The sequence below is a fragment of the Colius striatus genome, chromosome 22, assembly GCF_028858725.1.
Source record: "Colius striatus isolate bColStr4 chromosome 22, bColStr4.1.hap1, whole genome shotgun sequence".
Lineage (NCBI taxonomy): Eukaryota > Metazoa > Chordata > Aves > Coliiformes > Coliidae > Colius > Colius striatus.
The window spans coordinates 2,618,902-2,634,258 of record NC_084780.1 but is presented as its reverse complement, the minus strand read 5'-3'; the positions used below and the strand labels follow the sequence as shown (position 1 = coordinate 2,634,258).

Here is a 15,357-nt window from a genome sequence, read left to right as displayed (position 1 = left end):
CTCCCGGGTCCGCGCACCCAGCCAGGCGCAGCGACGGGAAAGTTTATGCAAGGGAGGAGCAGAAAGTTGGGAGTCAATCAGGAGGCGGCGGGGCCGGGCCGACCCTCCTCCCTCCTCCCGCTGCCCTCCTCCCTCCTTCCCTCCCTCCTTCCCTCCCTCCTTCCCTCCCTCCCTCCGGCCGCCGACCCTCCCTCTCTCCCCGCCCGCGCCTCCGGGCCGCCGGCGGTCCCCGACGGGGCAGCGGGGTGTTTGGGAAAGGGCAGCCACGGATCCCGGCCCGGCCCGGGCTCCGGGAGCGCCCTCTAGGAGCCTTCCTCCCCCTCCTCCTCCTCCGGATGCAGGCCCGGACCCAGGCTTCAGGGTGCTGCTGTCCCGTCTCGTCACCAGCCAGACAGGGTGACACTTTCATCCCTTCCTGCACAGCTTCACTGGCCTCTGCAAGCCTTCATCCTCCTCCACACATCCTCACCCTCCTGTGCCCACCTTCATCCTCCTGCGCTTGCTTTCATCGCTCTGCACTCACCTTGATCCCTTCTGCAAAGCTTCACGGCCCTTTGCACAGCTTCATCCCCTTCCACACATCCTCACCCCTGGTGCTCATCCACAACCCCTGCACTGCCTTTATCCTCCTCATCCCACTGTGCTCACCCTCATCCCACTGTGCTCACCTTCATCCCTGTGCTCACCTTCATCCTCCTGTGCTCACCCTCATCCCCTTGTGCTCACCTTCATCCCCCTGTGCTCACCTTCATCCCCCTGTGCTCACCCTCACCCCTGTGCTCACCTTCATCCTCCTGTGCTCACCTTCATCCCTGTGCTCACCCTCATCCCCTTGTGCTCACCTCCATCCCCCTGTGCTCATCTTCATCCCTGTGCTCACCTTCATCCCTGTGCTCACCCTCATCCCTGTGCTCACCCTCATCCCTGTGCTCACCTTCATCCCTGTGCTCACCCTCATCCCTGTGCTCACCTTCATCCCCCTGCCCCCTCCCTCATCCCTGTGCTCACTTTTATCCCCCTGTGCTCACTTTTATCCCTCTGTGCTCACCTTCATCCCTGTGCTCACCCTCATCCCTGTGCTCACCCTCACCCCTGTGCCCACTTTTATCCCTCTGTGCTCACCCTCATCCCTGTGCTCACCTTCATTCCCTTCCACGCACCTTCTTGTTCTCAGCATACCCTTGTGCTTTGCCACACAACTTCACCTCTCTTCATCCCCATCCTCACCCTCCAGTCACCTTCCTCCCCATCCTCACCCCCTTCCTCACGTCCCTGCACACCCCTGTGCCCCCTGTGCCTCACTGCCTGATGCCATCCAAGTCCCTGGCCGTGCCCAGCTGAGGGAACCGTGGCTCTGAGATGGGCAACAGGCAGCCAAACGCCATCAGCCGTGGGGCCTGGCACACAACCAGGACCTTGTACCCCAGCCCCACAGAGCTAACTGGGACAGAGGGGCTGCTCTTTGCATCCCATCCCTTCAGGAAACAGATTGTTCTCATTTTCGTGCCGAGCTTGGTTTTATTCAGGCATTTTGGGACAAGACAGCCAAGGCTGCAGCCCATAAAGCGCCAGTCTCTGGAGCATCCAGCACATTCAGCAGTCGTGTGTGATTAATAAAGCTGTGTTGCATTCTTCCACCCTTGGCCTGGTGCTAACTTGTAAGAAATCTGGACCAAAAACTGCACCAAAATGGCTGCAATTCTCCAAGGGCCCTTCGCAGCACTCGTTACTCATCCCTTACTTGGGCAAAAATGACATTGACTGCTCCTGGAGATGACAGGCTTAAGTGAGTTCAATAGGAGTTTAGGCTGAGTAAGGCATGAGCAAACAAGTGTGCAATAGCCCATGAATAAAAGCTTGATCTGCAAATGTTTAAGAACACATGTAAGAGCAGACAGGGGAGCAGAGAGGGGATCCTGCTGCCCTGAGCCTGCCGGGCTCAGCCTCTGCTCCCTCCCAGCATCCCAGCCCAGGATGGGCTTGCTCTGCACTGTGCTGATCCAGCCCCAGCTCTGGGGCCTTCTGCAGTCCTGCCTCTTCTTTGTAATGTTCCTTCGCCCTTCACAAGTCCAGGATCCTTCTTTCTGCTGTTCTTTGCCCACTAGTGGGACCAGCAGCTTCCTTTCCCAAGTTGTAACATCAGGAGCTGCCAGCAGCAAGGGCAGTGAGGGCAGTTTGCTATGGGCACAACATCCGAGCCCAGGCAGGGCAGCAACAGCAGCTCCAACCCTGGAAAGCTGCAGCAACACCCTGCAGGAGGGATGCAGCCAGGGGAGGCTGGTTCCTCTGGGAAAGCAGCTGAAAAAACTGCCTGTGCCACTGCTGCCTGTGCCACTGCTGCCTGTGCCACCACACTGCCTGTGCCACTGCTGCCTGTACCACTGCTGCCTGTGCCACCACACTGCCCGTGCCACCACACTGCCTGTGCCACTGCTGCTTGTGCCATCACTGCCTGTGCCACCACACTGCCTGTGCCACTGCTGCCTGTGCCACTGCTGCCTGTGCCACCACACTGCCTGTGCCACCACACTGCCTGTGCCATCTCACTGCCTGTGCCATCTCACTGCCTGTGCCACTGCTGCTTGTGCCATCACTGCCTGTGCCACTGCTGCCTGTGCCACCACACTGCCTGTGCCACTGCTGCCTGTGCCACTGCTGCCTGTGCCACCACACTGCCTGTGCCATCACGCTGCCTGTGCCACTGCTGCCTGTGCCACCACACTGCCTGTGCCATCACGCTGCCTGTGCCACTGCTGCCTGTGCCACTGCTGCCTGTGCCACCACGCTGCCTGTGCCACTGCTGCCTGTGCCATCACACTGCCTGTGCCACTGCTGCCTGTACCACTGCTGCCTGTGCCATCACACTGCCTGTGCCACTGCTGCCTGTACCACTGCTGCCTGTGCCATCACACTGCCTGTGCCACTGCTGCCTGTACCACTGCTGCCTGTGCCACCACACTGCCTGTGCCACTGCTGCCTGTGCCACTGCTGCCTGTGCCATCACACTGCCTGTGCCACTGCTGCCTGTACCACTGCTGCCTGTGCCATCACACTGCCTGTGCCACTGCTGCCTGTACCACTGCTGCCTGTGCCACCACACTGCCTGTGCCACTGCTGCCTGTGCCACTGCTGCCTGTGCCATCACACTGCCTGTGCCACTGCTGCCTGTACCACTGCTGCCTGTGCCATCACACTGCCTGTGCCACTGCTGCCTGTACCACTGCTGCCTGTGCCACCACACTGCCTGTGCCACTGCTGCCTGTGCCACTGCTGCCTGTGCCATCACACTGCCTGTGCCACTGCTGCCTGTACCACTGCTGCCTGTGCCATCACACTGCCTGTGCCACTGCTGCCTGTGCGACTGCTGCCTGTGCCATCACACTGCCTGTGCCACCACACTGCCTGTGCCACTGCTGCCTGTGCCACTGCTGCCTGTGCCATCACACTGCCTGTGCCACTGCTGCCTGTGCCACTGCTGCCTGTGCCATCACACTGCCTGTGCCACTGCTGCCTGTGCCACTGCTGCCTGTGCCACCACACTGCCTGTGCCACCACACTGCCTGTGCCACTGCTGCCTGTGCCACTGCTGCCTGTGCCATCACACTGCCTGTGCCACTGCTGCCTGTGCCATCACTGCCTGTGCCACCACACTGCCTGTACCACTGCTGCCTGTGCCACTGCTGCCTGTGCCACCACACTGCCTGTGCCACTGCTGCCTGTGCCACTGCTGCCTGTGCCATCACACTGCCTGCTCCACCACTCTGCCTGTGCCATCACACTGCCTGTGCCACTGCTGCCTGTGCCACCACACTGCCTGTACCACTGCTGCCTGTGCCACTGCTGCCTGTGCCATCACACTGCCTGCTCCACCACTCTGCCTGTGCCATCACACTGCCTGTGCCACTGCTGCCTGTGCCATCACTGCCTGTTGCTCACTGCACCCAGCACCAGCCCATCCTGCAAACCCAGAGCCCAGCTTTGCCTCTGCAAAAAGTCACTGAAAGAAACACACAAGCAGGGGATGGGGAGGCAGAAGCAGCCCCTTGTGACCGCTCCTTTAATTAATTCATGTGCCAACACTTGAAAGCACAGAGCCAGAGCCCCTGAGGCTGAGGGAACAACACAGCTCTGGCCCTTCCACTGCTGGGGAGGAGACTCCCTGTGCTGGCCTCTGCTGCCATAGCTGCTGGCACACAGCCTGGCACTCCATGGGCTGTCCAGCTGATGGGGCATTTCCCCTGAAAACACACCCCCTGGGCTTCCCTCAAGAGTGCAGGGGCTGAGCCTGTGCTCAGGGCTGGTTGTCTGGACCTCCCTGAGCAACTGGGATGTGGGGCAGAGGGAGAAGAGTCCTCTGCTTCCAGCCTCCTGCTCCGTGCTGGACCAGCAGTGTGGGATGGGGCTGCCCAGGGGGGTCACCAGCACCTCGGTGACATTGGTCCTGACTGGGATGTGGTGCTCAGCATCGAAGTGGGACCTTTATTTTGTCCCCTCCCCTTTGCTTTCTAACCATCTGTGCAAAAATAAACCAGCTTTCCCAGGAGGTTCCCTGGAGGAGCTGCCAAGGGCCACCTGTGGCTGTCGTTACACCCATCCCTGCACCACCAGCCACAAGCCAATAGAGCTCCAGAAGCCTCAAAGTCGGGCAAACAACATCCCTGAGGATGGAGAAACCCCTTTGTCCCAGGAAGACACACACTTTGGGCTCCACTGCTGCTGCTAAGGCTCCTTCTTCTGCTCTTCCCTTGCAGGGAGCATTCCTTTCCCTCCCACACAGCCCCTGCAGCCGCAGCCATTGGGCTGCTGGAGCATCCGTCACACTTTCCAGCAGCCCAAGTAGACACATTTCAACTGCTTCCATTCCTCCTCCTCCTCTCCTCTGGTGTTATCAGCCAGCACAAAGGACCCAAGGGTCCCTCACCCTGTTAAATGGGTTTGTGCTGCAGTTGGTTTGGGGAAGAGGCTTTGGGGTGGGTGGCTGGAGGGGTACCAGTGCTCAGCTATGGGCTGGTGTGGCCCTGGACACACACAGCAGATTGTTTTGCTCCCCATGGGCTACAGGCTGGGAACCCCAGAAGGTTTTCCAGCAACAAGGAACAATGATATCAAGGTTTTTTGGGTGAGGGGGAGAGAGAAAGTCCCTGAGGAGCAGCTGGGATAATGGCAACTCATGCTCTGGTGAGAGCTTGGGGAGCCCAAACTCTTCTGTCTCCCCCTGCTTTGGCTTTTCTGCTTCCACTGTAGGAAACAGACAAATATTAGCTCAACCATTAGCTGAGCTTATCCCAATTCCAACCAGATGTTGGGTTCATGGCTCAGTTTGGGCAGAGCTCTGGCTTTCCCCACATTTGCTGGCCATACCTAGCTGGGGATGCTGGCCCCGAAGCGTGGGAGCTGGTTCTCCCTTGAGCTCACAAGGTCTCTGATCTCAGCACATGGGTGAAGGGTGATGTCCCCCCCTGGCCCCTTGTCCCCAAGCTGTCTGGCTCCATCTGCCCCCACTGTCTCTGCCAGTGAATCACAGAGTCTGGATTCATTCAGCTGGTGGGAAAATCTCAGCTTGGGCTGCAGATGGGGCAGATGTTCAGTAGCTGTTTGGCTGCAGCTTATGGTCCCACTGTCACTGTACTCTGCCCCCAGCCCTGCACAGGGATGGGTTTGACCATGAAGGTGTTGTGATGCTGCTCAGCAAGGATGAGCATCGCTCCTGCACAGCTGCATCTGTCTGTGATACCTGTGTCCTGCTCCTTGGCCATTCTGCCCTGGCTGGCTCTTGCAGAGTTAACTGAGGTGGCTTAGATCACCCCCAGAATGGGGGAAAAGACCTGTCTGTGTTCTGGGAAGGGGATCCCAGGTTGTATCAGGCCTCCCTGGGGGAAGTTTGTGAGCTGGGAGGGTGAGAAGCAGGGTCAGGGGATCAAGGAGAGTGTCCCAGGGCACCTTGGCATATCCCACTGTTCCTCACCATGGAATCAGACTTGAGACTCAGGGCAGCCAAATCCTCACCCCACAAAGGTGGGTTTGTGCTGGAAATGGGGGCAGAGGCTGCCCTGCTCCCCCCAGGCAGCATCCCCCTTTCCCAAGGACTCTCCCCAGCTCCCATGACACCCCCTGGGTGAGGGCTGGCGGGATGCCACGGGCTGCTTGGTGGGGGGAGTGGGGGAGCAGGGGGCTCAGCAGGGCCTGGCCAGGTGCTGAGCGTGACTCAGCACCGCACCACACCTCATGAGTCACCCCCACACTTCCTGATGCACCCACAGTTTTCCCCTTCCAGCTCCCTCCTGGTGTTACAGACCCACCCCAGCCCCGTGCTGCTGATGCCCACCCTGCCTCACGTGGCTGCCCTCAGCCTGTGCCCCTGGTGCTCTGGCTGCCAGGCTGGGACACCAGTTCACAAAGGCTTCTGGGCAGCAGGGTTAGACCCAGCATGGGGGGGCCTGGGGTGTGCAAAGCCATTGCCTGGGCACTCACAGCAGGGCAAAGCAGGGCAAGCCAGTAGTGTCGTGCTCAGTGGGGATCAACGTGGGTTGAGGGTCCCTCAGGGGGAGCTGGGACTCTGTGCACACCCACAGGGGATGAGGAAACATGAACTGAGGAGACCATCCCCCTCCCCTCACTGAGAACTTGAGCTACAAAACACAAACCAGAGCCTGAAAACAGAGAAAGAGGGAAAAAAGAAAGAGAGGGATGAGGTGCCAGGATCTGAGTCCAAGAAACATCTCAAAGGGATGAGATTGGGATCACAGTCAGCCTCATCTGCTAAATATACCCTGGTCCTGGCTCTGCCATCTGCCCCAGACAAGTGATCTGTCCCCAGAGAGGGTGACCAGGGCCAGATCAGCATCCCAGGGCCAGATCAGCATCCCACAACCAGATCAGCATCCCAGAGCCAGATCAGCATCCCACAACCAGATCAGCATCCCAGGGCCAGATCAGCATCCCACAACCAGATCAGCATCCCAGGGCCAGATCAGCATCCCACAGCCAGATCATCATCCCACAACCAGATCAGCATCCCAGAGCCAGATCAGCATCCCACAACCAGATCAGTATCCAAGGGCCAGATCAGCATCCCACAACCAGATCAGCATCCCAGGGCCAGATCAGCATCCCAGGGCCAGATCAGCATCCCACAGCCAGATCAGCATCCCACAACCAGATCAGCATCCCACAGCCAGATCAGCATCCCAGGGCCAGATCAGCAGCCCAGGGCACTCTGGGAGCAGTGGGCACAACAAGCCACACCAGGAGCAGCCAGAGCCATGAGCAGGAGCTGGGCAGAAGGTAGAAACAGAGGGAGCAGAGCAGGAGGGGGATCCAGGAGCACAGAGCAGCCCTCAGCCTGTGGGCCAGGGCACTACTGGCAGTCCCTGGCAGCCTGAGGCTGGCACTCTGGCAGTCCCTTGCAGCCTGAGGCTGGCACTCTGGCAGGCCCTGGCAGCCCGAGGCTGGCACTACTCGCAGGCCAGCTTGCCGTCGAAGCTGGAGAGGGCGATGGCGAAGGCCTGCAGGGCGCACAGCGGGTAGTTGTAGTCCATGGTGAAGGCATCATCCGCCACCCTCCCAAACTGCATCACGATGTAGTCGGCTGTGGGACAGAGGGAGAGCAGCTGAGGCCCCCCCTGCACCCCCCCTGCTGCCCTTTGCCCGGGGAGCCCACGCAGCAGCGGCTCACCCAGCGGTGCTGTGCCCCCTGCCCCAGCTCCGCGCCCGCTGCGGCTGCAGCACAAGCACCAGCACAGCACAGGACCCTCCAGTGCCCCCAGCACCCCCTCCCTGGGAGCCACAGCCCCCCAAGGGACAGGGCTCCCACCCCCCTCCCTCTGCTGCTGCTGGAGAACTGGTGACAGGAAATCTGTAAAAATAACCAGGGGCCCCTGAGAGGTTTTTTCTGTCCCGTAACCCAACACCCCGGAGGCCAAAGGCTCTGACTGCGCCAGACAGGTGACAAACGGCCGGCACACAGCCACTGCCACCCCCAGGGGCTGTGCACCCCGGGCTGAGCCTGGGTGGCTGCTGGGGGGATGCTCTGGAGCGGGCTGGGCCGGGTGGGTGGCTGTGAGGGGGCCATAGGGTCAATGGGGCTGCAGGGTGCGTGTCTCTGCCTTGCCCTCACCCTGCCTGGCTGCATCCCAGCCCCAGCAGAGCACTCAGGACCCCAAAGCAGCCACCAACACAGCACAGCATAGATGCAAGGTGCTGGGTGCAGCTGGCAGCAGGGCTGCTCCCCTCCATCCTCCCATCCCGACCCTCCCCAGCTTACGGTCGCTGCCGTGCACGATCTGGAAGTTTTTGACCGAGGCGTGTGTGACCCGGCCGTGGAAGTTGAGGACGTAGGACTGAGTCTCATCGTTCCACACCGGTGCCTTGTTCTGCAGCTCGATCACATTGTCCATGTTTTTGTTCTGCCATCGCATCAGGAGCCCGTCGTTGTCCTGGGGAGGGACAGAGTGGGGCACAGCACACCCAGAGTGCTGCTTCCCCCCGTGACGTGCCCAGGGGGATGCTCTGTAGCAGCACCCAGCTGGGAGGTGGGATCCCTACACAGACACCACACGTCCCACCTTCCAGGGAGTTTCAGGGACAGCTACAAGCATTTCCATTCCCCAAATGAGGAAACATCCAAGGTGAACCTCAGCAGATCCAGTCCCCAAGGAGTTTCTCCCAGTCTGACCCCTCACTTACGTTTCGGGGCCGGATGGGCACCCTCTCGTTGTCAGCATTCATGCCAGGGATGATGACTGTCATCTTCCTGGGGCCTTTGAACCCTAAAACGTTGGTCTCCTGCAAGAGAAGGAGACCAGTGACTTAAACCAGTGGGTGCTGTGGGCTGCAGCCTCTCACCAGCAGCTGAAGGAGGAGCTCAGGGATGGCTTCAGCCCATCCCACACCTCTGCAACATCCCCTGGCGCAGTAGCTCAGCAAAGGGGTGCAGGTTGGGACCCCCCCAGGAGGTGCTGGGGCAGGGATGTCCCCCCGTGCTGCTGCTTACGTAGACCACGGCCGAGAGCTCCTGCCGCACGTTGGACCAGTCGGCGTTGGCCCGTTCGGGGTTTGTGCCGTTGTCAAACACCGTGAACTTCGTCCCCATCAGGTTGGATCTGCAGGTGGGAGCAGCAGCTGACCATGGCTGGTGCCACCACGTCCCTCCTTCAACCCCCCAACCCTGTCCCCCCAACCACAGCCAGCCACAGCCCCAGCTTTGCTTCAGCCACAACCCCCACGTGCAGCCCTCAGCCACTAGCACCCTTCCCACCCTTTAGCTGTTTGCTGGGGTTCAGGACACCCCTAAATCAGGCTGTTAGAGGGTGCTGTCACCGAGGGGACCCCCCAGCATCCTGCACAGCTGCTGCCAGCACAACGGGCTGGGACTTGTTGGGCTCACCTGGGTCGGTTTCCAGCCATGACCTGTCTGCCAGGAGGAACCAGAAGAGCCTGTTTTTTCCCCTCCCGCCCCCTGACACTCCTCAGGTCAGACTGTCAACAGGGAACTCTGAATTTAACCTCCTGCCTGACCCCAGCCACCACTCAAGGCAGCCAGCACCCCATGGAGCAGGAGCGGGGTGCTGCAGGAATGGGGTGCTGCAGGAGGGGAGTGCTGCAGAAGTGATGCAGGAGGGAGGTGATGCAGGAATGGGGTGCCTCAGGAGCAAGGTGTTGCAGGAGGGGAGTGCTGCAGGAGAGAGGTGATGCAGGAGGGAGGTGATGGAAGAATGGGATGCTGCAGGAGAGAGGTGCTGCAGGAATGGGGGTGCTGCAGGAACAAGGTGCTGCAGGAGGGGAGTGCTGCAGGAGAGAGATGATGCAGGAGGGAGGTGATGGAAGAATGGGGTGCTGCAGGAGAGAGGTGCTGCAGGAATGGGGGTGCTGCAGGAACAAGGTGCTGCAGGAGGGGAGTGCTGCAGGAGAGAGATGATGCAGGAGGGAGGTGATGCAGGAATGGGGTGCTGCAGGAGGGAGGTAATACAGGAGCGGGGTGCTGCAGGAGGAGGGTGCTGCAGGAGTGGGGTGCTGCAGGAGCAGGGTGCTGTAGGAATGGGGTGCCACAGGGTGCCCCATCAGCTCCTACCTCAGCTTCCCGATGAAGTTCTCTCCCCCCCGTGACAGGTCAGTGGGGTCGATAGAGATGAGGTAGTTGGAGGTTTTGCTCTTCTTCCTCTTCCTCCCAGCGAGCAGGAACACCTTGGGGAGCAGTGGCACCATGGGGGTGGTGGGACATTGGCATGTCCATCACTGCTGCTGTGCCCAGCTCGCTGCCCCACTGTGCCCTCTGAGCAAGGCTTGGCCTGGCAAGTCAGTGCTGTGACCTTACACAAGCCACAGAGTGGAGATGGTCCCCAAATACCAGCTGAGCCATGGGGTGGGAAGGGCTGAGCCCAGCCTGGCATCAGCATCACTGTGGCTGATGTTTGCTTATCACTCTGGGTACCATTGACATGGGGCATTTCCCAAGAGAAACTGCAGACAGGCATCTCCCAAAGCCTTGAGAGTGCTCCCTGCAGGGATGTCCCTTCCCCCTCTCCCTGCAGGGATGTCCCTTCCCTCAGTCCCTGCAGGGATGTCCCTTCCCCCACTCCCTGCAGGGACCTTCCTTCCCTCACTCCAGTCACCTTCCTGTCGTTATCCAAGTGCAGGTAGTAGGTGGGGTAAAGCCCCCGGTCCATCCCCTTCTTGTCCCGTGTCACCCGGCACTTGATGGTCACTCCCTGTGGTGCTGGTCTCAGCACAAACTCCTCCAGGTTGTCCACCTCAATGATGGGTGATGGGGGCCTCTCCTCCTTTGTCTGCAACAAGAGAAGGGATGGAGACCCCAAACCTACCCAAAACTCCTCCTGGACAGCTGCTCCTGGTCTCCCCTGGGCTGTGGCTCTGGAGCTGGTGGCTCTGGGGGCAGTGCCTCGGTGCATCCCTGGGAGATGCTCCATCTTCCCAATCCACTCTTAAGAGGGGAAGAGCTGCTGCTTCTGCCCCCAGGGGATCCCCACAGCCCTGAGGGGGCTTTTGTACCTTCTTTGATTTCTTCCCTTTCCCCTTCTTGTTGGAGTTTTTCGGGGGGGTCTCTGGAGTCTCCTCCTCGCTCTCGGCCACTTTCGGAGGAGCTGCAGGCAGGAACAGGCAGGGGCACAGGGCACAGGGAAGAGACTGATTCTACCAACCCCCTAAACCAAGCCTGGCACAGAGCCATGTCAGCCCTGCTGATCATAACCCCTTCTCCATGGCCAGCTCAAGCCCACCCCCTCCAGCGCCCCTCACTCTCCATCGCACTGACAGTGCCAGGATCTCACCTTTCTTTTTGGTTTTCCTCTCCTTGGGGGGGTCCCCACCAGTCTGGAAGAGGGATGCTGGGTTCTTCTTCTTCTCTGACCTGATGGGTTTGGTGCTGGAGTCAGAATCATCCTCCTCATCGCTGCCAGTGGTGTCTGGAGGGGGGACACGGGGACAGCGTCGGGCAGCGCTGGTGCTGTGGGCTCAGGGTGGTGCTGTGGGGCAGTGCCATGGGCTGCCACTTCCCCTGCTCCCCCTCTACCTTTCTTCTTGCTTTTCTTCTCCTTCTTGTCCCTGTTCACCTGGAACATGGACATTGGCTCCTTCTTGGCGCTTTTGGTGGATTTGGCTTTGCTGTCAGGGTCGCTCTTGTCTCCTGGCAGGATGAAGGAGCTGATGGGCAGGGGGATGGGCACAGGGAAGATGGCAGGGTAGGGGCAGCAGGAAGGAATGGGCCAGGAGGAGATTGCAGGGGGAGGGGTGATTGTCCCACAGCCTCCTGAGCCTCCCAGGACAGCCATGGGGGTGGGACACGAGGGGTTCCTCACCCCAGCAGACAGATGTAATTGGCAACGGAGCTGGGCTGGAGCCGCCCCTGTCCCTGGGCACTCACCCTTTGGCTTCAGCTTCTTCTCCCGGCTCTCACCAGAGGGGGCTTCTTTGGGCAGCTTCTTCTTGAGTTTTTTCGGTGGGTCTTTATTGTCCACCTCATCCTCCTGCTCCTCATCCCCCGAGTCCTCGGCCAGCTCTGCCCAGAGGTAACACCACGGCATCAGCACCGGGGACTCGCAGCCTCGTGGCTTGGGAACGTCCATCCCCGGCACCCATCCATGGCAGCAGGGCCGGGGTGCTGGACCCGGGGTGCTGGGGCCGGGGTGCTGGGGCCGTGGCACAGCGCAGAGCCGCATCGCCATCTCGCGGCTGCAGCCCCGCGGCGCGGCCGAGGAGCCACGACCCCAGCTTCTTGCCCCCTCCCTTATCTTTTAACTCCACGAAGATGTTCAGGGAGCTACAGGCTCCAGACAGCTGCCACAGTCCCTGGGAGCGTGTCCCCTCCCGATCTCCACTCCCCAGGCGATGCCACGTAGGATGGGATGGTCCCCTGCCACATCCCCGTTCCAAAAAGGTCTCCAAGGGACATGCACAGACCCTCCAGAAACATGCACAGACCCTCCAGAAACATGCACAGACCCCCAGAGACATGCACAGACCCTCCAGAAACATGCACAGACCCCCAGCGACATGCACAGACCCCCAGCGACATGCACAGATCCCCAGTGATATGCACAGATCCCCAGGGACATGCACAGACCCCCAGCGACATGCACAGATCCCCAGTGAGATGCACAGAGCCCCAGGGACATGCACAGCCCCCTAGAGACATGCACAGCCCCCCAGAGACATGCACAGTCCCCTGGGTACATGCACAGAGCCCCAGGGACATGCACAAGCCCCCCAGAGACATGCACAGTCCGCTGGGGACATGCACAGACCCCAGGGACATGCACAGTCCCCTGGGGACATGCACAGACCCCAGGGACATGCACAGTCCCCTGGGGACATGCACAGACCCCCAGGGACATGCACAGAGCCCCAGAGACATGCACAGTCCGCTGGGGACATTCACAGAGGCCCAGGGACATGCACAGCCCCCTAGAGACACGCAAAGCCCCCCAGGGACATGCACAGCCCCTGCAGACACGGGGAGCATCGATGGCTCTCATGAGGTGTCTTGCATGAGAGATTTGTGCTGCCCTCCCACCTTGCTGCTTCTTGGGGCCCTTGCTCATGTGGGAGTGGGGGGCCAGGCTCTCTTTCTTCTTCCGAGGCTCTCTGGCACATTTTGGGTGGGTGTCCTTGTCACTCTCCTCCTCCCCTTTCTCCTCCTTCTTCTTCCTCAGCTTCTTCACCCCTGTGCATTTACGGGATGCCCGCAATGGAGAACACGGCGGGGGCAGGATGGGACCATGGGGGTGCCAGTGTGAGCCCTCACGGCCGCGAGAGCTGGAGGGGGGTCTGTGCTCACCCTGTGCCGGGGCACGGGGCAGCTCCGCAGCGCCGCCCTCACCCGGCTTCTTCCCCCGCAGCCGCCGGGGCTTGGCCTCGGGCTCCGGCACCGGCTCCTGACGCTTCTTCTTCAGCTTCTGCCCCCGCGGGAGGTGCTGGGGAGACGGTGCCGGCTTTCAGCCCCTTCCCTCAGCCAGTCGGTCCCTGCCCATCCAGCACCGGCTCCTTTCCCTCCCAGCCGGGCTGATCCTGCCCCGTGTGCGCAGGGACCGGCCCCAGGGAAGGACACGCAGTCACACCTTCAAACGAGCGACTCACCATGGGGCAGCCCCCCGGGCAAGGCAGAGGGAGGAAAACAGACAGGGCTGTTAGCAGACAGACAGGGGAGTGTCAGTGCTGGGCCAGAAAGCCACTGCCAGCCCCGGGGATGAGGGACGTGATGCTGCTGCTGCCCAGACCCCGAGGACTGTGCTGGGACACAGGGACACACCACATTGTGCTGCAGGGACCCCATCCAGGAGGCAGCAGTGGGCATCCTGTGGGGCAGGGGACACGGGCACAGCCAGGCAGCCTGGCTCCACACCTCCATCTCCCCTCATCCCATCAAAGGCAAGGAGCTGTGGGGTCACGCTGGGATGGAGGTCAGTGGGAGTGGGGAGGTGGGGGGATTAGGCACAGCACACCTAATCCTGGTGAGCTGTGGCTATAAATAACCCTGATTTACCCAACACAGAGCATGTGGGGCAGCACTTGTCTCTGGACAGGAGATATATGGGGGGTGGGTGTCAGTTTGGGACCCTCAGAAAGTGATTGAAGCAAATCCAGTCACACCAGGGCACCCATCACCCAACAAAAGCACCTTCCCACTACCGGGGGTTTTGTCCCTCCCACTTGCCCCAGAACCACTGGCTGAAGGTGTTCTGCAGAAGCAGGGGCTGCTGCCAGATCCCAGTGGGATCCCAGTGCTGTGGATCTATGAGGGTGGGCAGCTGGGGGTGGGGAGGGGGTCCCACAACAGAGCTGGGAACTGGCTGGTTCCTTCCATGTCATCTGCTCACACCAAAAAGCTCCTTCACATCCTTTTAATCCCTTAAGCAGCTGGGGGCAGGGCAGACACTCACTTTAGTACTTAATGACACCCTTTGAGAAGGGGCTGCTGATTAAATGGCTGCTGAGTTTGCTGCCCAGAGCCCTCCAAAGCAGCCAAGGGCTGAGCACAAATGCAGAGAGGGGGCTCTGGCCTTCAGGGTCATGGCCTGGGGAAAGTGAGCCACATCTGACAGGTTAACTGAGAGGCTTAATTAAAGTGTTAATTAGGACTTGAGAGCTCACCTCATCGGGTGATGGAAGGTTTGGAAGGATGCACAAAGGCTGGATGATTATCTCCACCCATCTACTCTGAAGGAGAAGCAGAGGGTGTCCCCAAAAGCTCATGAAACAGAGCTCAAACACTTTGATGGAGCAGCCCATCCAGCCCCAAATTGGTCTCATCCTTGGGGCCAGGGCTTGGGGATCTCCAGCACCTCACCCTTGGGGACAGCCCACAGCAGGGAACGGTGGCACCGGGCACAGGAGGAAAAGAAACTCTCACCTGCTTGGGCTTCTGCTGCTGGGGGCTCCCTGGCTCCTCACTGGGGCTGTGGAGCACAGAAAGCAAAGAGGTGAAGGGCTTTTAGCCCTCTGCAGCTCCCAGGGGGTCCAGGACCCTTTGGCCAAGCATCATCCCAGCTTTAGGGCTGCAGGGGAAAGGTCAGCATTGCATTTGGGTCCAGGAGCAGGTTCCCCGTCTCAGCTCTGGGTCAAGCTTGGCTGCCAGTATCCCTCGTGGCAGGGAGCGCAGGGCAGGCTCTGCCCCAGCCAAGGGTGCCAGCAGGGTGCTGAGCCTGGGCACCCCTCTCTTACAAGCAACCCCTCCCCCAGCTCATTAAACGGCAATTCAACTGAAAGCAGGAGAAAAAGGTCCTGGAGGAGAGTGGAGCCTGGGAGGGGGCACAGGGACACCCCGCACAGGGACACTCAGCACCTCCCGGTCCCGCGGGTCACATCCTGCCCCCGCACTCACCTCTCCGCAGCCCAGACCTCGCG

The 15,357-nt window shown here is 60.5% G+C and overlaps 1 protein-coding gene across 1 annotated transcript; it reads right to left on the bottom strand.

Annotated features, from left to right (window-relative positions):
- Positions 1-7,454: 7,454 nt before the first annotated feature.
- TULP1 (TUB like protein 1) lies at positions 7,455-12,038 on the bottom strand. Its single transcript, XM_062013576.1, has 10 exons — positions 11,879-12,038; positions 11,528-11,641; positions 11,286-11,420; positions 11,008-11,099; positions 10,611-10,784; positions 10,070-10,182; positions 8,993-9,101; positions 8,686-8,784; positions 8,264-8,435; positions 7,455-7,588 (listed from the first exon to the last, which is right to left on the bottom strand). Exons 1-10 carry the CDS (start codon positions 12,036-12,038, stop codon positions 7,455-7,457), a joined length of 1,302 nt encoding a protein of 433 aa, XP_061869560.1.
- Between the last annotated feature and the right edge of the window lie 3,319 nt (positions 12,039-15,357).

Excerpts from the sequence above, each read along its gene's own strand:
- TULP1 (XM_062013576.1), bottom strand. The coding sequence starts at position 12,038 with ATGCCGTGGTGTTACCTCTGGGCAGAGCTGGCCGAGGACTCGGGGGAT. Across the intron at positions 11,100-11,285 it reads GAGGAAAACCAAAAAGAAAG|CTCCTCCGAAAGTGGCCGAG; the intron begins GTGAGATCCTGG and ends TCCTGCCTGCAG. Across the intron at positions 10,785-11,007 it reads AAGGGAAGAAATCAAAGAAG|ACAAAGGAGGAGAGGCCCCC; the intron begins GTACAAAAGCCC and ends CTCTTGTTGCAG.